General features: G+C 43.1%; 1 protein-coding gene and 1 long non-coding RNA gene across 4 annotated transcripts in view; one reads left to right on the plus strand and one right to left on the minus strand.

Moving 5' to 3' along the window:
* Positions 1-7,518: 7,518 nt before the first annotated feature.
* On the minus strand, positions 7,519-9,443 carry LOC123741891 (uncharacterized). The gene is made up of 2 exons (XR_014391879.1): positions 9,303-9,443; positions 7,519-7,772 (listed from the first exon to the last, which is right to left on the minus strand). It is a non-coding gene; the product is annotated as an uncharacterized LOC123741891 (long non-coding RNA).
* Positions 9,444-16,800: 7,357 nt separating this feature from the next.
* The window catches only part of LOC106599764 (EF-hand calcium-binding domain-containing protein 14), a 28,241-nt gene continuing 20,093 nt past the window's right edge, over positions 16,801-24,948 (plus strand). For 2 of the 3 annotated variants that reach the window (XM_014191075.3, XM_014191077.3), the window contains exons 1-4: positions 16,801-17,571; positions 23,953-24,101; positions 24,345-24,490; positions 24,657-24,755. In XM_014191075.3, coding sequence (XP_014046550.2) covers positions 17,393-17,571; positions 23,953-24,101; positions 24,345-24,490; positions 24,657-24,755 — 573 coding nt within the window. In that variant the 5' untranslated portion in view covers positions 16,801-17,392. The remainder of the gene's footprint in view (positions 17,572-23,952; positions 24,102-24,344; positions 24,491-24,656; positions 24,756-24,948) is intronic. The other variant, XM_014191076.3, reaches the window with a different exon arrangement.

Here is a 24,948-nt window from a genome sequence, read left to right on the forward strand (position 1 = left end):
ACCCACTCCAATTTGCATACTGCCCAAACAGATCCACAGATGATGCAATCTCTATTGCACTCCACACTGCCCTTTCCCACCTGGACAAAAGGAACACTTATGTGAGAATGCTATTCATTGACTACAGCTGAGTGTTCAACACCATAGTACCCTCAAAGCTCATCACTTAGCTAAGGATCCTGGGACTAAACACCTCCCTCTGCAACTGGAGCCTGGACTTCCTGACGGGCCGCCCCCAGATGGTGAGGGTAGGAAGCAACACATCTGCTACGCTGATCCTCAACACTGGAGCTCCACAGGGGTGCGTGCTCAGTCCCCTCCTGTACTCCCCGTTCACCCACGACTGCATGGCCAGGCACGACCCCAACACCATCATTAAGTTTGCAGACGACACAACAGTGGTAGGCCTGGTCACCGACAACGACGAGACAGCCTATAGGGAGGAGGTCAGCGACCTGGCCGGGTGGTGCCAGAATAACAACCTATCCCTCAACATAACCAAGACTAAGGAGATGATTGTGGACTACAGGAAAAGGAGGACCGAGCATGCCCCCATTCTCATCAAGGGGGCTGTAGCGGAGCAGGTTGAGAGCTTCAAGTTCCTTGATGTCCACATCAACAACAACTAGAATGGTCCAAACACACCAAGACAGTCGTGAAAAGGGCATGACAAAGCCTATTCCCCCTCAGGAAACTTAAAAGATTTGACATGGGTCCTGAGATCCTCAAAAGATTCTACAGCTGCAACATAGAGAGCATCCTGACTGGTTGCATCACTGCCTGGTACGGCAATTGCTCAGCCTCTGACCGCAAGGCACTACTGAGGGTAGTGCGTATGGCCCAGTACATCACTGGGGCTAAGCTGCCTGACATCCAGGACCTCTACACCAGGGGGTGTCAGAGGAAGGCCCTAAAAATTGTCAAAGACCCCAGCGACCCCAGACATAGACTGTTCTCTCTACTATCGCATGGCAAGCTGTACCGGAGTGCCAAGTCTAGGACAAAAAGGCTTCTCAACAGTTTTTACCCCCAAGCCATAAGACACTTGAACAGGTAATCAAATGGCTAACCGGACTATTTGCATTGTGTGCCCCCCACAACCCCTCTTTTTACGCTGCTGCTACTCTCTGTTTATCATATATGCATAGTCACTTTAACTATACAGTCATGTCCATACTACCTCAATTGGACCAACCAACCAGTGCTCCCGCACATTGGCTAACCGGGCTATCTGCATTGTGTCCCGCCACCCACCACCCGCCAACCGCTCTTTTACGCTACTGCTACTCTCTGTTCATCATGTATGCATAGTCACTTTAACCATATCTACATGTACATACTACCTCAATCAGCCTGACTAACCGATGTCTGTATGTAGCCTCGCTACTTTTATAGCCTCACTACTGTATATAGCCTGTCTTTTTACTTTTGTTTTATTTCTTTACTTACCTATTGTTCACCTAACACCTTTTTTGCACTATTGGTTAGAGCCTGTAAGTAAGCATTTCAATGTAAGGTTTACACCTGTTGTATTCGGCGCACGTGACAAATAAACGTTGAATTTATTTTCATTTGCCAAGGATAAGTTCATTAGAGTTAACTACTCCTCAGATTGCAGCCCAAAAAAAGTATTCACAGAATTCAAGTAAATGCTTCACAGAGTTCAAGTAACAGATACATCTCGACATCAACTGTTCAGAGGAGACAGCGTGAATTAGGCCTTCACGGTCGAATTGCTGCAAAGAAACCACTACTAAAGGACACCAATAAGAAGAAGAGACTTGCTTGAGTCAAGAAACACGAGCAATGGACATTAAACCAGTGGAAATCTGTCCTTTGGTCTGATGAGTCCAAATTTGAGATTTTTGGTTCCGACTGCCGTGTCTTTGTGAGACGCCAAGAAGGTGAATGGATGATCTCCACATGTGTAGTTCCAACAGTGAAGAATGGAAGAGGAGGTGTGATGGTGTGGGGGTGCTTTGCTGGTTACACTGTCAGTAATTTATTGAGAATTCAAGGCACACTTAACTAGCATGGCTACCACAGCATTCTGCAGCAATACGCCATCCCATCTGGTTTGCACTTATTGGGACTGTCATTTATTTGTCAACAGGACAATGACCCAACACATCTCTAGGCTGTGTAAGGGCTATTTGACCAAGAAGGAGGTTAATGGAGTGCTGCATCAGATGACCTGGCCTCCATAATCACCTGACCTCAACCGCAGAGTGAAGGAAAAGCAGCCAACAAGTGCACAGCATATGTGCGAACTCCTTCAAGACTGTTGGAAAAGCATTCCAGGTGAAGCTGGTTTAGAGAATGCCAAGAGTGTGCAAAGTTGTCATCAAGGCAAAGGGTCACTACTTTGAAGAATTTAAAATCAAAAATATATTTTGATTTGTTCAACACTTTTTTGGTTACTACATGATTCCAATGTGTTACTTCATAGTTGTGATGTCTTCACTATTATTATACAATGTAGAAAATAGTAAAAATAAAGAAAATCCCTTGAATGAGTAGGTGTGCCCAAACTTTTGACAGGTACTGTATGTTCAAACTACAGATGCACTGACAGATATGTAAATATTTAATGATCAATATGCCATTGATCATCAACAAATATGCAAATTCATTATTGATGATAACATGATTGAAATAAAATGAATATCAAACTGACATATCATTTTGCTGACACCTCAATAACAATACTTCCATCTGCAAGCTAGACCTTTTTTAGCTGGGTAGTCAACTCTGCACTGCACACTAACTCTCTGCCATGCTCTATCTGACAGGCATGGCAGGAGTCAGTTGTATTATATGAGAACATTGCCCCCTGCTGATATACACAAGCAAATACTAGAAAAAAAACAGAAGAGCAACTGTCTCCTGAATGGAGCAGCGGTCTAAGGCACTGCATCACATTGAAGTTCTTGAGGCATCACTACAGGCCTGGGTTTGATCCCAGGCTGTGTCACAAATGGCTGTGACCGGGAGTCACATGGGACTTCGCACAATTGGCCCAGCATTTTTAGGGTAGGGTTTGCCGGGGGGGGGGGGGGGGCGGGGGCTCATCGTGCTTTTGCGACTCCTTTTGACGGGCCGGGCACCTGCAGGCTGACTTCGGTAGTCAGTTGAACTGTGTTTCCTCTGACATATTGGTGTGGCTGGCTTCCGGGTTAAGTGGATGGGTTATCAACACAGCATTATTTCACACTGTGGAACCATAAGGCTCCTCCGCTCTCTCCACTGGCTTCCAGTTGAAGCTCGCATCCGCTACAAGACCATGGTGATTGCCTACGGAGCTGTGAAGGGAATGGCACCTCCATACCTTCAGGCTCTGATCAGGCCCTACACCCAAACAAGGGCACTGCGTTCATCCACCACTGGCCTGCTGGCCCCCCTACCTCTGAGGAAGCACAGTTCCCGCTCAGCCCAGTCAAAACTGTTCGCTGCTCTGGCACCCCAATGGTGGAACAAGCTCCCTCACGACGCCAGGACAGCGGAGTCAATCACCACCTTCCGGAGACACCTGAAACCCCACCTCTTTAAGGAATACCTAGGATAGGATAAAGTAATCCTTCTAACCCCCCCCCCCCCCCCCCCCCTAAAAGATTTAGATGCACTATTGTAAAGTGGTTGTTCCACTGGATATCATAAGGTGAATGCACCATTTTGTAAGTCGCTCTGGATAAGAGCGTCTGCTAAATGACTTAAATGTAATGTAAATGTAATAAGGAAAGAATAAAACCAGCAGTGATGTGGTCCTTCAATGTTGTGATTGAATAGCTCTGGTATAGGACGAAACGCCCATGTACTGGTTTCTAATATTCCATTTAGTGAACTCCAATTGGATGTCTCAAATGTCTCATGAGGCTAAATCTTTGTTGAACCAACAATGTGCAGTACAAGATGAATGTCAATGAATAATCAATTGCATATACACCAGCTCATTCTGAGAGAAAAAGTAGCTTTAAGCATACTGTGAAGAGACCAATGATCTTAATAGATATATTTCTTATAGACCCGACATATACTGAACAGAAATATCAAAGCAACATGTAAAGCGTTGGTCTCATGTTTCATTAGCTGAAATAAAATATCACAGAAATGTTCCAAATGCACAAAAATTTTGTGCAGAAATTTGTTTACATACCTGTTTGTGAGTAGGCTATGATAATCCATCCACCTGACAGGCGACATATGTCAAGAAGCTGATTATAATCAAAGTCTAAGCCGTTGGGGGGAGTACTAAGCTAACATATGGAATTGTTTTAAGATAGACCCCCCTTAAGAAAATAAATCATAAGGAATAAGATTTTGAAGTGTGTCCTATATCTAGGAGGGATAAGAAAGCTCAGGAAATGTGTGTTATTTATTTTATTATTATTTTTTTTTATACATATTTAACCCCTTATTTTTGTTGGCACAAAACTAACTCCATAATTCCATTCATTTGTATGGGTTACCTTCAGATGAGTCTTGTGGCACTTGTGAAGAACACCATCATGTTCGTGGGGTCATATTAGTCAGTAGGCCAAACTGTTGGGACGCTACAGACGTTTTCGTGAGAAGACCAATTTTCGGGATGTCTCATGGTCTGACAAACATCGCTCTAGCTTGGTCACCTTCCACCGCAGATGCGGAAGGTCACCATAGGCGGATGCGGCAGATTGAGACACAGCCCATGAAAAACGCTAGCGAAATCCCCTCTACTGCTATCATCGCCTCCACCCCTAATATCCCCTCCACCCCTATTATCCCCCCCATAGTAGGGATGGAGGGGTTAGTAGGGGTGGAGGGGATATCTCTATCTTAAACTGACGGGTTTTGATAGGGATTTTTTTTATTGTGGTACTTAAATTGACACACGGGTATGTCACTAGACTCTTGAGGATTAAACAGCATGATCATTAGATAGGTGCAGCTTGTGCTCGGGACAATAAAACGGCACTCTAAAATGTGCAGTTTTGTCACACAACACAATGTTACAGATGTCTCACGTTTTGAGGAGTGTGTAATTGGCATGCTGACTGCAGGAATGTCCACCAGAGCTGTTGCCAGAGAATTTAATGTTAATTTCTCTACCATAAGCCACTGTCTTTTCAGAGAATTTGACCTCACAAATGCAGACCACGTGTAACCACGCCAGCCCATGACCTACACATCTGGCTTCTTCATCTGCGGGATGGTTTGAGACGAGCCACCTGGACAGCTGATGAAACTGTGGGTTTAGACAACCCGAAGAATTTCTGCACAAACTGTCAGAAACCATCTCAGGGAAGCTCATCTCGTGCTCGTCATCCTCACCCAGGTCTTGACCCGACTGCAGTTCGGCGTTGTAACTCACTTCAGTGGGCAAATGCTTACCTTCGATGGCCACTGGCACACTGGAGAAGTGTACTCTTCACGGATGAATCCCGGTTTCAAATGTACCTGGCACATGGCAGACAGTGTGTATGGTGTTGTGTGTGCGAGCCGTTTGGTGCTGATGTCAACGTTGTGAACAGAGTGCCCCATGGTGGTGGTGGGGTTATGGTATGGGCAGGCAGGCATAAGCTACGGACAATGAACACAATTTGCATTTTATCAATGGCAATTTGAATGGACAAAGATACCTTGACGAGATCCTAAGGCCCATTGTCGTGCCATTCATGATAATGCATGGCCCCATGTCACAAGGATCTGTACACAATTCCTGGAAGCTGAACATTTCCCAGTTCTTCAATGGCCTGCATACTCATCAGACATGTCACCGATTGAGCGTGTTTGGGATGCTCTGGATCGACGTGTACAACAGCGTGTTCCAGTTCCTGCCAATATCCAACAACTTCAAACAGCCTGATCAACATTCCACAGGCCACAACCAACAGCCTAATCAACTCTATGTGAAGGAGAAGTGTCACGCTGCATGAGGTAAATGGTGGTCACACCAGATACTGACTGGTTTTCTGATCCACACCCCTACTGTTTTTTAAGGTATCTGTGAACAACATATGCATATCTGTATTCCCAGTCATGTGAAATCCATAGATTAGGGCCTAATGAATTCATTTCAATTGACTGATTTCCTTATATGAATTGAAACTCAGCAAAATCTTTGAAATTGTTGCATGTTGCATTACATATTTTTGTTCAGCGTAGCTCTTCTTCAACTGAGTACCACATACTGTTTTAGCCTTAGGCCTTGCATCATAGACAATAAGACCATCTTGAATATAATTCCTGATGGAGATGTATGGATACAGCTATTAAACATTAAGGTCCGTGGACCACAAGAAATGGGTAACATAGCCCCGAGTGAGCAGAATCAGTATTCCAGGAGTGGCCCTTCCACGAACTGACGCTGTTAATCTGTATTCGAACAGGCTGTCATGTCAGATGAAAGCATCCAATTAGTAGTCAATTCTATGCAGTATCTCCCATCATGCCCACAATTTACATTCTCACTCAACGCACGAGAAAGATCACTGCCTGACAGACAGTTGCGTTGGCAGGGATCAGTCCTGATGAGAATAGGGGGACCCCTACTGTGAACAAAGTGTGCAAACAAGTGTTTTATTGTACGGTAGACTGGTAATACCACCCAATCCCTGCTTCATGGCTGTGACTAGGCGGCATGTTAAAATGCCATCCTTTTCAGTCTTAACCCCGAGATGAAAAAGTGAAAAATCCGGCGAAGAGATGAAACATCCCCCGATGCTTTGAATTGGAGCATCATGCTGAGGGTTTAGCAAAGACCCACAGCGTGATGCATGTCCCCTCACCAGGTGTTCTAAGTAGAGGTGAGCCTCTGATTAAATTTTTACTCTACCACCTACATGCCTCTACTGCTATACTGGATGTATTTGCTTGCACACAATAGTTTCTATTCTGTTCATTCCCATTGCAGCACAAAGGCAGAGTATAATGGTACACTACATGACCAAAAGTATGTGGACACCTGCTCGTCAAACATCTCATTCTAAAATAATGGGCATTGATATGGAGTTAGTTCCCCCTTTGCTGCTATAACAGCCTCCACTCTTCTGGGAAGGCTTTCTTCTAGATGTTGGAACATTGCTGCAGAGAATTGTTTCCATTCAGCCACAAGAGCATTAGTGAGGTCGGGCACTGATATGGAGCAATTAGGCGTGGCTCGCAGTCGGCGTTCCAATTCATCCCAAAGGTGTTCGATGGGGTTGAGGTCAGGGATCTGTGCAGGCCAGTCAAGTTCTTCCACACCGGTCTCGACAAACTATTTCTGTATGGACCTCGCTTTGTGCACAGGGGCATTGTCATGCTGAAACAGGAAAGGGCCTACGCCAAACTGTTGCCACAAAGTTGGAAGCACAGAATTGTCTAGAATGTCATTGTATGCTGTAGCGTTAAGATTTCCCTTCACTGGATCTTAGTGGCCTCTTACCCCAATCCTTTGCAGGTTTGGTGTACAGAGAGAACCGTGTGGTAGCGGTATCAATCACTTAAGTAGGAATGTGAGTGAAATTAGTGAGTTGATAGAATAAAGATATGCATTGGGTCTTTATTTATTATTTTTATTTTATTTTTCTCACTTTTATTTATGATCTAATAAGCACGTGCACTGTAGCCTATAGCGCAGTAGTCCATACAGGCCGAAGGGTCAAGTGCAAAAAGGTCAGGGCAATTCCAGCCAGGAGGTTCACAGTGGGGTTCCACTCTAGAGGAGATAGGTCAGGCCAAGGTCAAAGTCCACTCAACAGGGCCTTGGCAGCTTCAGCTCAGCTCTGTCAGGAACGGATGGCTCCCCACTGATGCTATGTCGGGGAAGATAAATGGAGAAGGGTACATCAGAGACAGTAGCATTAAACAGCAAAAGTGTTAAACCATTTAAGTACCAGAAGAAAAGTGAAGAATACTTCAACCATGGAAGTTCCAGTGTTAATTGCTAAACGTGTGCCCAAAACTATATGATTTAAATTCAAGAAATTGTTCAATTTAAGGAATTGTTTATGTCAGTGAATGTATTCATATAGATAATAGTAAATGTACAATCTTTGGTATTCATTGAGATGAGTGATATTTCCTCATGCAGACAAATTATGAACAATGTACAGATGGCTCTGAGACATCATTCTGTGCACTGACTTAACAAACCTTTTGGAGGCAGTATCAACAGGGATACTTTAACAAGTTACTTAAAGTATGCCTAGTATTAACACAGGGAAGCGTCATTTGGCTCGTATTGTGGATGGGAAAAGGGATGAATGCCTATTGGTTTTAGTGCTGTATCATGACGTTCTCCCGACACGTAATGCTGGGGTATGTGAGATACGGTTTGAAAGTGTATGTGCAAAACCCACTACAATGTTGCAAGTGTAAGAAGTAAACCGTGGAAATAGTTGAAGGACCGAATGGAGATGAGGAAGACATGGCAGTGTATGTCCCTGCAGCATGCTGAGAATGTTGTTCAGCAGTTAAGGAATCCTGAAACACTGATCTTGAAGAAAGTGGACTTTTTGCATTTATTGCGCAGATGATAAATTATACTGGCCAAACTAACAAGAAATCTAAGAAACTTGATATCATTGTGAATGCAGCTAAAAGGTTTTTGGATCTCAAGGACTTCACACCCGAAAAACATTGCAGGGAATACTCTGAGAATAAGTTCCCCCTTCCTCTCAGGCCCCAGAGCCTTTGTAGGGATCTGAGTAGACATGAATAAGACTAAGGTTTTTTGTTGGCTCTTTGATTTCAGTTTTTTGGGGAATATTATGAGTACGTTTTCACCCTTGCGTTAAAGTTTCTCAGTTTGGGGGGGCGGTGGTGAGCAGCAACATGTGAAGACACGTTTTCTCGGTGCTCCTATCCAGGGCGAACAATTTACTATTAATACTTGATCAGCACCTCCCCCACCGTGTTCATTTTGTAACATTTCATTTGGAATCGAACCCAATTTACTAATCTGACTTTTTTTGTCTGAAAATGTTGGCCTTTTAATCGTAAAATGTCGAGACAACAACGGCCGTGGGCCACAAAGGAGCAGGCTTCCGCAGAAGCCTCGGGCTCACCTGTCACGGACTCTGATCCCCCCGACCGAGCCATGGTAATGGTGGCTATCATTAACACTGTGCTGGCTAAGGTGGAGTCATTATCCACTGACCTATCCGCACAAATAGCTATTCTCGCACCAAGGTCAACATAAACATTGACTCCGTTAACGAAGACTTGGCGAGACATGACACCCATCTGAATAGCCTGGAAGATGGCGCAAATATTTACTCCGACAAAGTGGTGACACTGGAAGAGCAAGTCACCCGGCTATCATCAGATGTCGTCAAACTCACTTCCAAGGTTGAGGACCTCGAGAACAGACAGCGCCGGGGAACGGTTGCATTTTCTGAATGAGAGAGGGACTCAAGACCGTAGGCGGAATGCGGCCTACCCTGTCCATAGCTAAACAGGTACAGGAAATTCTAGGCCTCGTTTACGCCCCCACTCGTGACCGTGCGCACAGAAGCATACAGTCCGAATCAAAGAATGGGGAGCCACCCAGACCCATAGTAGATACATTTCACTACCTTCAGGGGAAGGAGGATATCTTCAGTAATTAAGCACGAGTGTCTCCCATCACCCACGGGTGGCCGGAATATTCACATTTACCTGGACTACACCACGGCAGTCATGAAGAAGAGGTCAGCTTTAAACTAGGTGATGGGGCTCCAACAACGCTCTGGACACCAAGTTCGGCATACTTTACCCAGCTGTACTGAAGAACACTAATCCCTCCAGCGAGCAGAATACATTCTTAGACCCAACCAAGTCCAAAGAATACATTATCGCACACCCACATCCACTGGAGGACAGGCGACAAAATACTAACTAGCCATTGTGGGCTTATACTGTGACCCTGCACTATCCGTGTTAATGCGACCAGGGATCAACTAGTGAAGTCATATCTTGATTAGTAACGTGCCTCCACGAGGCTGCCAAAAGAATTACAAATATTCATCCAGTAACTTAACGTCATGAACAATGAAGGTATGTATAGGGTGACATGTTCTCACAAGGACAATATAGTTTGAATAGTAGTTTATTTACAGTACATGGCACAATTAGCTTTTACCAACTAGCTGCGACTGTATTGCCACTGTGCTATATGGCGCGGTAATTAGATGGCGTGGTAATTAGCCTAGTCGCTACCTAAGGCTAGCCAATGAGCTCTCTTTCCATGCCTTAATAAGATACCCTACTAACATAATCTGAGCATGTTTAATACATACAAGCGTATACTCCCAAAGGACCATGTGTATTATTCTTTACTATTTGACTGGTTGGTTCGCCTTGGTGCTTGGTGGCAGATGGCACGGGTTTGCAGATTGTATAGCCGAGTGAACACTGCAGCTCTGCAGGACGGGTATTAATTACCAAGCATTTGCCAGTCAATTTTCTGTGTTCTGGCTTGTTAGGATGTTCAACAGAGGGTTACATTTATACAAATGTTGAATTTTACTGGGTTTGTTTTCCTATTTAATTGAATGTTTTTGGAGTATACAGCGGCTTGTGTAAGTATTCATCCCCCTTGGCATTTTTCCTATTTTGTTGCCTTACAACCTGGAATTAAAATAGATTTTTTGAAGGTTTTTATAATTTGATTTACACAACATACCTACCACTTTGAAGATACAAAATATATTTTATTGTGAAACAAACAAGAAAAAAGACAAAAAAACATTAAGTCATACCACAGATTCTCAATTGGATTGGGGTCAGGGCTTTGACGAGGCCATTCCAAGACATTTAAATGTTTCCCCTTAAACCACTCGAGTGTTGCTTTAGCATTATGCTTAGGGTCATTGTTCTGCTGGAAGGTGAACCTCCGTCCCAGTCTCAAATCTCTGGAAGACTGAAACAGGTTTTCCTCAAGAATTTCCCTGTATTTAGCACCATCCATCATTCCTTCAATTCTGACCAGTTTCCCAGTCCCTGCAGATGAAAAACATCCCCACAGCATGATTCTGCCACCACCATACTTCACTGTGGGGATGGTGTTGGGATGAGAGGTGTTGGGTTTTGTGCCAGACATAGCATTTTCCTTGATGGCCAAAAAGCTCAATTTTAGTCTCACCTGACCAGAGTACCTTCTTCCATATGTTTGGGGAGTCTTCCACACGCCTTTTGGTGAACACCAAACGAGTTTGCTTATTTATTTCTTTAAGCAATGGCTTTTTTTCCAGCCACTCTTTTGTAAAGCCCAGCTCTGTGGCGTGTATGGCTTAAGGTGGTCCTATGGGCAGATACTCCAGTCTCCGCTGTGGAGCTTTGCAGCTCCTTCAGGGTTATCTTTGGTCTCTTTGTTGCCTCTGATTAATGCCCTCCTTGCGTGGTCCGTGAGTTTTGGTGGGCGGCCCTCTCTTAGCAGGTTTGTTGTGGTGCCATATTCTTTCCATTTTTTAATAATGGATTCAATGGTGCTCCGTGGGATGTTCAAAGTTTCTGATATTTTTTTATAACCCAACCCTGATCTGTACTTCCCCACACCTTTGTCCCTGACCTGTTTGGAGAGCTACTTGGTCTTCATGGTGCCGCTTGCTTGGTAGTGTCGCTTGCTGAGCGGTGTTGCAGACTCTGCGACCTTTCAGAACAGGTGTATATACTGAGATCATGTGACAGATCATGTGACACTTAGGTTGCACACAGGTGGACTTTTTTTTTTTTACTTCTGAAGGTAATTGGTTGCACCAGATCTTATTTAGGGGCTTCATAGCAAAGGGGGTAAATACATATGCATGCACCACTTTTCCGTAATTTTTTTTGTAGAATTCTTTGAAACAAGTTATTTTTTTCATTTCACTTCACCAATTTGGACTATTTTGTGTATGTCCATTACATGAAATCCAAATAAAAATATATAATGTAATAAAATAGGAAAAACGCCAAGGGAGATTAATACTTTTGCAAGGCCGGGACGGGTGTATGTTGTGTATGTGATGTATGTATGTATGTAGTATGTATGTATGTATGTATGTATGTATGTATGTATGTATGTACACTGCTAAAAAAATAAAGGGAACACTAAAATAACACATCCTAGATCTGAATGAATGAAATAATCTTATTAAATACATTTTTCTTTACATAGTTGAATGTGCTGACAACAAAATCACACAAAAATAATCAATGGAAATCCAATTTATCAACCCATGGAGGTCTGGATTTGGAGTCACACTCAAAATTAAAGTGGAAAGCCACACTACAGGCTGATCCAACTTTGATGTAATGTCCTTAAAACAAGTCAAAATGAGGCTCAGTAGTGTGTGTGGCCTCCACGTGCCTGTATGACCTCCCTACAACGCCTGGGCATGCTCCTGATGAGGTGGCGGATGGTCTCCTGAGGGATCTCCTCCCAGACCTGGACTAAAGCATCCGCCAACTCCTGGACAGTCTGTGGTGCAATGTGGCATTGGTGGATGGAGCGAGACATGATGTCCCAGATGTGCTCAATTGGATTCAGGTCTGGGGAGCGGGCGGGCCAGTCCATAGCATCAATGCCTTCCTCTTGCAGGAACTGCTGACACACTCCAGCCACATGAGGTCTAGCATTGTCTTGCATTAGGAGGAACCCAGGGCCAACCGCACCAGCATATGGTCTCACAAGGGGTCTGAGGATCTCATCTCGGTACCTAATGGCAGTCAGGCTACCTCTGGCGAGCACATGGAGGGCTGTGCGGCCCCCCAAAGAAATGCCACCCCACACCATGACTGACCCACCGCCAAACCGGTCATGCTGGAGGATGTTGCAGGCAGCAGAACGTTCTCCACGGCGTCTCCAGACTGTCACGTCTGTCACATGTGCTCAGTGTGAACCTGCTTTCATCTGTGAAGAGCACAGGGTGCCAGTGGCGAATTTGCCAATCTTGGTGTTCTCTGGCAAATGCCAAACGTCCTGCACGGTGTTGGGCTGTAAGCACAACCCCCACCTGTGGACATTGGGCCCTCATACCACCCTCATGGAGTCTGTTTCTGACCGTTTGAGCAGACACATGCACATTTGTGGCCTGCAGGAGGTAATTTTGCAGGGCTCTGGCAGTGCTCCTCCTGCTCCTCTTTGCACAAAGGCGGAGGTAGCGGTCCTGCTGCTGGGTTGTTGCCCTCCTACGGCCTCCTCCACGTCTCCTGATGTACTGGCCTGTCTCCTGGTAGCGCCTCCATGCTCTGGACACTATGCTGACAGACACAGCAAACCTCCTTGCCACAGCTCGCATTGATGTACCATCCTGGATGAGCTGCACTACCTGAGCCACTTGTGTGGGTTGTAGACTCCGTCTCATGCTACCACTAGAGTGAAAGCACCGCCAGCATTCAAAAGTGACCAAAACATCAGCCAGGAAGCATAGGAACTGAGAAGTGGTCTGTGGTTACCACCTGCAGAACCACTCCTTTATTGGGGGTGTCTTGCTAATTGCCTATAATTTCCACCTGTTGTCTATTCCATTTGCACAACAGCATGTGACATTTATTGTCAATCAGTGTTGCTTCCTAAGTGGACAGTTTGATTTCACAAAAGTGTGATTGACTTGGAGTTACATTGTGTTGTTTAAGTGTTCCCTTTATTTTTTTGAGCAGTATATGTCTATATGTACTGTAACTGTTGATGAGCTGCACCTTCAGGCAGTACATACCGTCTAAACCCGCAAAATATGCAATCAAGATCTGGGCTGCTTGTGATGCTGCTTCATCATATGCGTGGCACTTGCAAGTGTATACGGGGAAGCTAGATAGAGGAGCCCCTGAGAAGAACCAAGGGATGCGGGTTGTCCTGGATGTGACACAGGGACTCCATGGCAACAACATCACAAGCGATAACGTTTTTACTTCGCACAAGCTGGGAAATAGGAGCCCCTCAAGTGGAAGCTGACGCTGGTCGGAACAGTTCGAAAAAACAAGCCAGTGCTCCCACCTCAGCTATTGAATACACGGAACAGGCCTATAAATTAGCTTCTGTTTGTGTTCACGGCCGACACGTCCCTAGTATCCTACGTGCCAAAGAAAGGCAAAAATGTGGTACTCATGAGTACGCTGCATAGGGATGGGAGAATCTGTGACCAGGAACATAAAAAAACAGAAATCATAATGGATTACAATGCCACAAAAGGAGGGGTGGACAATTTAGACAAGCTGGTTACTGGCTACAGCTGCAAAAGAAGAACCCTACGCTGGCCACTTGTTATATTCTTCAACATCTTGGACATCTCGGCGTACAACGTGTTTGTCATCTGGATGGTGTTGGACCCAGATTGGAACAGAGGGAAGCTCCAGATGAGATGGCTCTTTCTCGAGGAGTTGGGCAAGGCATTGGTAAGACCTCAAATCCAGAGGAGGCAACCAATCCCAATGACCCCAGCTTCTGCTGGTCTTGCGGATGGGGCACCAGCATCCTCCTTTTGAATCCTCCCCACGCACAGCAACTTGCCCAAACCTCCCCCACTTCTCCTTCACCCAAATCCAGATAGCTGATGTTCTGAAAGAGCTGCAAAATCTGGACCCCTACAAATCAGCTGGGCTAGACAATCTGGACCCTCTCTGTCTAAAATGATCTGCCAAAATTATCGCAATGCCTACTACTAGCTTGTTCAAACTCTCGTATCGTCTGAGATTCCCATAGATTGGAAAGCTGCTGCGGTCATCCACCTCTGCAAAGGGGGAGACACTCTAGACACAAACTGCTACAGACCTATATCTATTCTACCCTGCCTTTCTAAGGTCTTCGAAAGCCAAGTTAACAAACAGATTACCGACCATTTCGAATCCCACCGTACCTTCTCCGCTATGCAATCTGGTTTCAGAGCTGGTCTTGGTTGCACCTCAGCCACGCTCAAGGTCCTAAACGATATCATATCCGCCATCGATAAGAGACATATTCATCGACCTGGCTAAGGCTTTCGACTCTGTCAATCACAACATTCTTATTGGCAGACTCAACAGCTTTGGTTTCTCAAATGATTGCCTCGCCTGGTTCACCAACTACTTCTCTGATAGAGTTCAGTATGTCAAATCGGAGGGCCTGTTGTCCGGACCTGTGGCAGTCTCTATGGGGGTGCTACAGGGTTCAATTCTCGGGCCGACTCTATTCTCTGTATACATCAATGATATCGCTCTTGCTGCTGGTGATTCTTTGATCCACCTCTACGCAGACGACACCATTCTGTATACCTCTGGCCCTTCTTTGGACACTGTGTTAACTAACCTCCAGATGAGCTTCAATGCCATACAACTCTGCTTCCGTGGCCTCCAACTGCTCTTAAATGCAAGTAAAACTAAATGCATGCTCTTCAACCGATTGCTGCCTGCACCTGCCCGCCCGTCCAGCATCACTACTCTGGACGGTTCTGACTTAGAATATGTGGACAACTACAAATACCTAGGTCTCTGGTTAGACTGTAAACTCTCCTTCCAGACTCACATTAAACATCTCCAATCCTAAATTAAATCTAGAATCGGCTTCCTATTTCGCAACAAAGCATCCTTCACTCATGCTGCCAAACATACCGTCGTAAAACTGACAATTCTACCGATCCTTGACTTCGGCGATGTCATTTAGAAAATAGCCTCCAACACTCTACTCAACAAATTGGATGCAGTCTATCACAGTACCATCCGTTTTGTCACCAAAGCTCCATATACTACCCACCACTGCGACCTGTATGCTCTCGTTGGCTGGCCCTCGCTTCATGCTCGTCGCCAAACCCACTGGCTCCAGATCATCTAGAAGTCTCTGCTAGGTAAAGCCTCGCCTTATCTCAGCTCACTGGTCACCATAGCATCACCAACTCGTAGCACTCGCTATATCTCACTGGTCATCCCCAAAGCCAATTCTTCCATTGGCCGCCTCTCCTTCCAGTTCTCTGCTGCCAATTACTGGAACGAACTGCAAAAATCACTAAGCTGGAGACTCTTACCTCTCTCACTAGCTTTAAGCACCAGCTGTCAGAGCAGCTCACAGATCACTGCACCTGTACATAGCTCATCTGTAAATAGCCAATCCAATCTACCTCATCCCCATACTGTATTTATTTATTTATCTTGCTCCTTTCCACCCCAGTATCTCTACTTGCACATTCATCCTCTGCACATCCAACCATTCCAGTGTTTAATTGCTATATTGTAATTACTTCGCCACCATGGCCTATTTATTGTCTTACCTCTCTTATCCTACCTCATTTGCACATGCTGTATATAGATTTTTCTACTGTATTATTGATTGTATGTTTGTTTATTCCATGTGTAACTCTGTGTTGTTGTATGTGTCGAACTGCTTTGCTTTATCTTGGTCAGGTCGCAGCTGCAAATGAGAACTTGTTCTCAACTAGCCTACCTGGTTAAATAAAGGCGAAATATATATTTTTAATTATAATTGATTTTTGTTTACATAAATTACATTTTATCAAAGCAAACGAATAGCGCTTTTATTGATAAATGTGATCTAGCAGAGGTAAATGGCAAATATTAACCATGTAAGCTGTCTATATTGCTTGTAATTGATATAAGTCAACATCTAAGTATTAAGTATTAAATATTTTTACGTAAATTGTTATGGCTGTATTGTTTTAAAAACCCAATAATGTTGTGGGTCCATCAGACCCGCGAACATTGGGTGAATAACAAAACATGAACACCACACAAGGGTTAAATGGTGGTCTATAGGTGTAGGGTAAATTGGTGGTGCAATTTATTCCTTTCCCCTTTATTTTTGTTATCACAAAATGCAACGTGATTGACCACACACTCCGGCACAGTAGGTGGCGGCATGTACAACAAAATGTGCGAACACAATGATAGCAAAGAAGAAAATCAAGGAAGCTGCCAGTGTGGGCGGCTCTGTCAGATGTTCAACATCAAAACAACATTATTAGCGCGTCAGATGCATTTACGACTGCACAGACATTTAAACCATTTTGGTTAGATGTATACTGGCTTGGAAGTGCTACTAAAAGTAACTTGATGTATAGCTTACACTGTATACCGTCTTTCGCTCAGTAGCTATCTCAAAACCGCCATTTTAACTTCTGGTTGTGCCTTGGGCGGTGGGTTGAGCGGCCAGTGTCAAAATAGCTGCTAGCTATTAGCTCACTATTTTAGACGTTGACCCAGTACAACGAGCTTTCAAAATATCATGCTAGCTGTCTAACAAGCTTAGCTACATGCTTGGTAGCTCATGGTAGTAGTTTCAAATTACGACGTTAGCTAGCTAACGTTAGCCAGGTAGCTAGTTAGCCAAGCGACTAGCTAGTTGGCTAACAACAAGCCTTATCAGATAATCAACTGTAGCACTGACTAGCTACCTAGAGGACTTTATACAACAACCAAACTGGATAAAACGTTGGATTTGGTCGGTTTTAAGTCGGGCTCAGCGGGTTCGCTGACCCCACAGAAGAGGATGAAGAAGAGGAAAGAACTCGATGCATTGATCGGACTTGGGGACAGTAAAAGGAAGAAAACCAAAAAGGGGTCCGGCCACAGGCTCCTCAGAACCGAGCCTCCACTAGACTCAGAATCCGAATCAAGCTCAGATGATGATGAATTCAGCAACCTTGGTACTGTCGCTGCTTTTGGAAAGTAAGTGATCGATCTAGCTACTTAGCCCCTGTGTATTTCCCGCTGACGCAACGTCAATTCCAAATATGTGACTGACTGCCTCAATTCGTCTTATGTAGCAACATTTTTAAATCGTTTTTTTATAATTTTATTTTTTACATATGATAAAAGTAGAGACTCAGAGCTACAACACGATATATAATAATACACTGCAGTTGAGGAACAATGTGAAAGTTGATAAACTTGTAACCCCACTTTTGAGAAAATGTCCCTTAAATGTGTTGGTACACCTACTCGTGGGGCAGCGGTCTAAGGCACTGCATCTCGGTGCAAGAGGCGTCACTACAGACCCTGGTTTGATTCCAGTCTATATCACAACCGGCTGTGATTGGGTGGCACAAAAAAAAAATAGTTAGGGTTTGGCCAGGGTAGGCCGTCATTGTACCTAGGTGTCTGGCTAAACTGTAAACTCTCCTTCCAGACTCATATTAAACATCTCCAATCCAAAATCAAATCTGTCGGCTTTCTATTTCGCAACAAAACCACCTTCAATCACGCAGCCAAACTTACCCTAGTAAAACTGACTATCCTACCGATCCTCGACTTTGGCGATGTCATCTACAAAATAGTTTCCAATACTCTACTCAGCAAACTGGATGCAGTCTATCACAGTGCCATCCGTTTGTTACCAAATCACCTTATACCACCCACCACTGCGACCTGTATTCTCTTGTCAGCTGGCCCTCGCTACATATTCGTGCCAGACCCACTGGTTCCAGGTCATCTATAAGTCTATGCTAGGTAAAGCTCCGCCTTATCTCAGTTCACTGGTCACGATAACAACACCCACCTGTAGCACATGTTCCAGCAGGTATATCTCACTGATCATCCCCAAAGCCAACACCTCATTTGGCCGCCTTTCCTTCCAGTTCTCTGCTGCCAGTGACTGGAACGAATTGCAAAAATCGCTGAAGCTGGAGACTTATATTTCCCTCACCAACTTTAAACATCAGCTATCTGAGCAGCTAACCGATCGCTGCAGTTGTACATAGTCCATTTGTAAATAGCCCACCTAATCTACCTACCTCATCCCCATACTGTTTTTATTTACTTTTCTGCTCTTTTGCACACATCTCATCATCTGCTCTTTTATCACTCCAGTGTTAATCTGCTTAATTGTAATTCTTTGCTACTATGGCCTATTTATTGCCTTATCTCCTCATGCCTTTTGCACACACTGTATATATATAGACTTTCTTTTTTTCTACTGTGTCATTGACTTGTTTATTGTGTTATTGGCTTGTTTATTGTTTATTCCATGTTATTCTATGTGTAACTCTGTTGTCCGTGTCACACTGCTTTGCTTTATCTTGGCTAGGTCGCAGTTGGAAATGAGAACTTGTTCTCTACTAGCCTACCTGGTTAAATAAAGGTGAAATAAAAAAATTGTAAATTTAAAATGAGTTGTTAACTGATTTGCCTAGTTAAATAAAGGTTAAATAAAAAAGAGCTCTTTGTCTACACCTACTCAGCATCGTTCACACTAGAGGTCGACAGATTAATCGGCATGGCCTATTAATTAGGGCCGATTTCAAGTTTTCATAACTTGGCGCCGATTATGGCCGATTACATTGCAATCCACGAGGAGACTGCGTGGCAGGCTGACCACCTTTTACGTGAGTGCAGCATCAAAAGGACCTTGTGGCTGCAAGGAGCCAAGGTAAGTTGCTAGCTAGCATTAAACTTATCTTAAAAAAACAGTCAATCTTCACATAATCACTAGTTAACAACACATGGTTGATGATATTACTAGGTTAACTAGCTTGTTCTGCATTGCATATAATCAATGCGGTGCCTGTTAATTTATCATTGAATCACGTTGCACAAATTTACCTAACCATAAACATCAATGCATTTCTTAATCAATACACAAGCATATATTTTTTAACCATCATATGTAGTTAAAAGAAATTCATGTTAGCAGGCAGTATTAACTAGGGAAATTGTGTCACTTCTCTTGCGTTCAGTGCAAGCAGAGTCAGGGTATATGCAGCAGTTTGGGCCACCTGGCTCATGAACTGTTGAAAGGCCATTTATTCCTAACAAAGACTAATTCATTTGCCAGAATTTTACATAATTATGACATAACATTGAAGGTTGTGCAATGTAACAGTAATATTTAAACTTAGGACTGCCACCTGTTCGATAAAATACGGAACGGTTCTGTATTTCACTGAAAGAATAAACGTTTTGTTTCCGGAATTGACCATATTAATGACCAAAGGCTCGTATTTCTGTGTGTTTATTATAATTAAGTATATGATTTGTTATTTGATAGAGCAGTCTGACTGAGCGGTGGTAGGCAGCAGCAGGCTCGTAAGCATTCATTCAAACAGCAGCTCTTAGCAATGCTGGGATGCACAGCCTGGTTATGACTTCAGCCTTATCTCGGGAGTTGATAGGCTTGGCAATACTAAAGCTCCTATAAGAACATCCAATAGTCAAAGGTATATGAAATGGAAATGGTATAGAGAGAAATAGTCCTATAATAACTACAACCTAAAACTTCTTAACTGGGAATATTGAAGACTCATGTTAAAAGGAACCACCAGCTTTCATATGTTCTCATGTTCTGAGCAAGGAACTTAAAAGTTAGCTTTTTTGCATGGCACATTGTACTTTTACTTTCTTCTCCAACACTGTGTTTTTGCATTATTTAAACCAAATTGAACATGTTTCATTATTTATGAGACTAAATAGATTTTATTTCTGTATTATATTAAGTTAAAATAAGTGTTCATTCAGTATTGTTGTAATTGTCATTATTACATATATATATATAAAAATCGTCCGGTTAATTGGTATCGGCTTTTTTTTGGTCATAATCGGTCGACTTCTAGTTCACACCCTCTAAAGCCTTAGCCCCACCCATCTCTTTAAGGATTCACATGTGAGCCCATGTGCTAAATAGAGTGAGTAAGGTAGTGTAATAAACAACCAAAGATTTCAAGACTAAAAGTGGTGAAAGTAGTAGCCTACAATGAGGAAAAACTCCAGATAAAAATACACTTTATCTAGTCCTATATCCTAATCTGACTTTGGTGCAGGTCATGTTGTTCTTCACAAGTTTATTTGTCACATTCATAGGATACAGAGGTGGAAACAGTACAGTGAAATGGTTATTTGCGTAGTAGCAATATCAAAAATACAATATTTTTATCTGGACAATTTCTATCATTATTAGATGATGCTTATCCAGACACTAGGGGTGTGCCGAGTAGTCAGACAAAACGAGTATCTTAACGGATTTGGACAATTTTCTGGATACGATTATGATCCAAGTATATATATTTTTTATTTTCTATGATAAAAAAAAAAAAATGTGGGTGCCAGCAAGCATGTTTCTCGTGTCAGTCAGACTTTCTAAACCAAACTGTACTGTCATTGAGTCAGTCATGTGCGTGGTCAAAACGCAACTGTGTAGTTTGCCTGTCTTCAAAGAGAAGGGCGGGCTGTACATTGATCCTGCTGCTCTGATTGGATAGAGTGAAGCTGTATTTGTCCTGTACCACTCGCTTCATAATTTCACCGATCACTTTTCCTTGCATGTTTAGAGTCTGATCAATTAGATATCTGCTTCCTGCTACTATGATAAATCACATGGCAAGGACGTTTGATATCAAGCTGTCAATACGCATAATATCTAATAAGTGTGGCAAGGGTAGGGAAAAAAGATGAAACTAATGTACATTCTGATTTTAGTTGATTAGCTAAGTTCAATGTTAGCTAGCTAGCTAACATTAGGCAATGACTAGAAATGCAAATGGCTTACTGAGATACAAATAGTATTACTACACAGATCATACACTTAACGTTAGCTAGCGAGCCAGCAAGCTCTAAAACTACGCTTTAACTTGCAATGAAAACAACTTTCTGACAAAATTAGAAACAAATAATATATGAAATGTAGCTAGACTCTTACCCGTATACATGGATGAACGCTCCATGGCAGAATGTCTTTCCGTTTGGTTTGTAACTAGCAACTGCTTGTTTGGCCCGTTGTGTCAAGTCACTCCGGTTCACAGTGACCGTGGGCAAAAAGTAGTCCATCACAATGTTTTCCCACTGATCTTTGTCGATAGCGCCTGCTAAATTCTGGGCAGTTGATCCATAGCAACACTTTTGCAGTTCTCCATGGCTAACGTTATATCTTTCAAAAAGGCCACATTCGCAAGGATTATCTACACATGCTGAGCAGCTCATGTTATAGAGAGAAGCGTGCTACGTGGCAGACCAATCCAAACTCATCTCTCGGCATGTCCAAGCCCATCCATTATCTCAGCCAATCATGGCTAGCAGGAAGGTTCCTGTCTTTTTCTGTGGCTAAACCAACTAGGCTCGTAATTCTGTTTTATTCATATTACCAGATGGCATACAAGTTTGATATTAAGGCAGATGAAAGTTAACATGTTCCAGAAGGCATTTTTGCCCAAAAAAACACATACGCCTAGCTTCTTGAAACGGGTCACATAGGTCTATCAATGATCCATGTAGCCCTCTTGATCATGACTCTTTGTTCCATTTACATTACACAAGTCATTGGACAAGGCTTCTTCTGTATGGGGAAGTTTTGTTAAGAGCCCTGACGCTCGGCCTGAACATTAACACGCATCACTTCCGGACCTTATTTTTCATATCAGTGTGAAATAATAAAACAAATGTTTTAAAAAGGCTAAATTGATATATACCTTTTTATAGGGTTAAGGTTCCCACGCGGTCATATTTCTATGTTACCATGTTACAGCGCTTGTTTACGAAAACAGACGGAGGGCAGAGTGGACTATGCCATTGTCCACCATATGCGTTTTCTTTTGCCGGATGTCTAGCCAGCATTTTCCTTACTTGACGCTCATGTGCTTCAAGCTAGCTACAGTAGTTGGAGTCTGTCTGTGTACTTCCGATAGTACCACCACACGGTGAAGCAACGCACGAGTTGTCAATGGAGCAGTCCGCAAAGTTAGGGATGCCTCACTAGGCTGCGGTGGGTTCAGTGTACCGCAAGCGTTCAATACTTTCAAGTTGTGAGTTGCATTACCATGCAGTGGTACAAATGGAAGTTCGTAAAAGTTCCAATGGGGTGGCACCATACAGAGGCCAAATGATGATGACTTTTGTGTAGGTAGAGATGAGAAAATACCAGCTGACCGACTGTAAATTTGTCTGTTAAGAATGACGCTAGGACAATTCGTCATTACTACACTTGGTTAGTGAGCCCTGTTGGCTAGTTTTCATGAGACCAGCCAACCGAATGGCGTGCAAAATGAATACGTAATTTAGCAAGCTAGTGATTTGAAGTCAGTAATCTATATGGGAACAACCAGTTCAATTTATCAATGTTGCTAGAGATGGGTGACTGAAGAATAGAAACAAACTATATTAATTGTTGTAATGTGCCCTTGTGCACACCTCGACAACCACTGTGATTATTATTATTATTATTATTATTATTATTATTATTATTATTATTATTATATGACCTTGTTGGTCATATATGAACATTTGAACATCTTGGCCATCTTCTGTTATAATCTCCGCACAGCCAGAAGAGGACTGGCCACCCCTCATAGCCTGGTTCCTCTCTAGGTTTCTTCCTAGGTTCTGGCCTTTCTAGGGAGTTTTTCCTAGCCACCGTGTTCTATACTTGCATTGCTTGCTGTTTGGGCTATTAGGCTGGGTTTCTGTACAGCACTTTGTGACATCAGCTGATGTACGAAGGGCTTTATTAATAGATTTGATTGACCAGTCTTTTGGTAGCCCTGCAGTATATGAAACCAGTAGCTTGATGGGAGAATAACTTTAATCTGTTCTAATTATTAGCTTTGGTCGAACAGGGCGAAAATTATATACTCCGTGTACAGGAAAATGCGGGCTAGACATCCGGAAAAAACAACATAGGGCAAAACGCATGCGCATCTGGTAGACATGGCATAATGCGGCACCCCCAACATAGCGTTGACAGACTGCTCCATTGACAATTGCGGCATATACTATGCTAATGAGCTATCTGTGTTTCCGAATGGAAGACGGACGCCACAAGCATGTTGTCACTGTGTTAAAACAGTGTACAGTAAGTGTGTACTTTGCATTTGTGAAATAATTTTGATGTGATATGAAAGTAGAGGGATTTATGTTTCCAGAACCGTATCGGAATTGAGAATCCATTCATGTTTAGATGGAGTTTTTGGCTGTTTTGGCTGATGGAGCCAATTCACCTCTGAACAGAACGTGTAAGGTCCTTGGACTATAAGGAGTAACGTTAGGCTCCTTTAGTCCATTATTTAGCTATGATGCATAAAGCTTGTGAATGTAAAATATTAATAAAAACTTTCTCATTCTACATAGAAGAAGTTACGTGAAGTGCTGCAATGTCTGCTATCCCTTGTTCCTGTTCATCATACTGGCTGCCTGTGTTACGGCTTGTGCCGGACTGATATGGATGCAGATTGCCCTGAAAGAAGATCTAGACTCCCTCAAAGAAAAGCTGCATACAAGTAAGCCATCAGACAAACACTGCAACCTGTCATTTGTCCCATGTCAATCTTTAGAAAAGGCCTTCAGGTTCAAGCATGAATTCAGCCACAATAGTACACACTATCCCACTTTACTTCGCAATAAGTAGTAGGCTAACCTTTGCACATCCATTGCTTATGGCTGAGTTTTACAATCATACAGCTCAGTGACTACAGTTTTAGTACATTGTATGTTTCTTTTTTTTATGCATATTTTCTCTACAGTGGAATCCGGCCAGAAGGTGTCATCACATGAAATACTAAAACTAAGTGAAGATCTGAAGACAAAGCAGAGAATGCTGGAGGATATTGAAAGTGGAGACAAGGGTCTGAACAAACTGTGGTCCAACCTTACAGAGATTAACAGAAAGGTAAAGTGTTAAAGGGAAAGTGATGTTATCTGTAGAACTATCTTGTTTTGTCATCTGTCACCCCCATAGCAGGTTAAATCAAGGTTCGGATTGTAGAGTGAAAGGGAAGTCTGTTTGCCATGTGTAATTGAATGTTCTGTGTTCTGGAATGTTTCTCTCTCATTAGATCAGTTTTCTGGACACTGCGGTGAACCATCTAAAGGCCAACATCAAATCAGCCTCAGACTTAATCAACCTTCCAACTACACTTGAAGAGCTCCAAAAGGTAGATCTAAACTTGATCACTTCTGTGAAATATACAGAATGCAAGCATATGAAGCATATGAAGCATAATTGAGACACAAAAGAGAGACGAGTAAGGTTTCTCATATGTACAGTTGAAGTCGGAAGTTTACATACATTTAGGTTGGAGTCATTAAAACTCGTTTTTCAACCACTCCACAAATTTCTTGTTAACA

This window comes from Salmo salar, chromosome 03 (assembly GCF_965601325.2).
Source record: "Salmo salar chromosome 03, fSalSal1, whole genome shotgun sequence".
Lineage (NCBI taxonomy): Eukaryota > Metazoa > Chordata > Actinopteri > Salmoniformes > Salmonidae > Salmo > Salmo salar.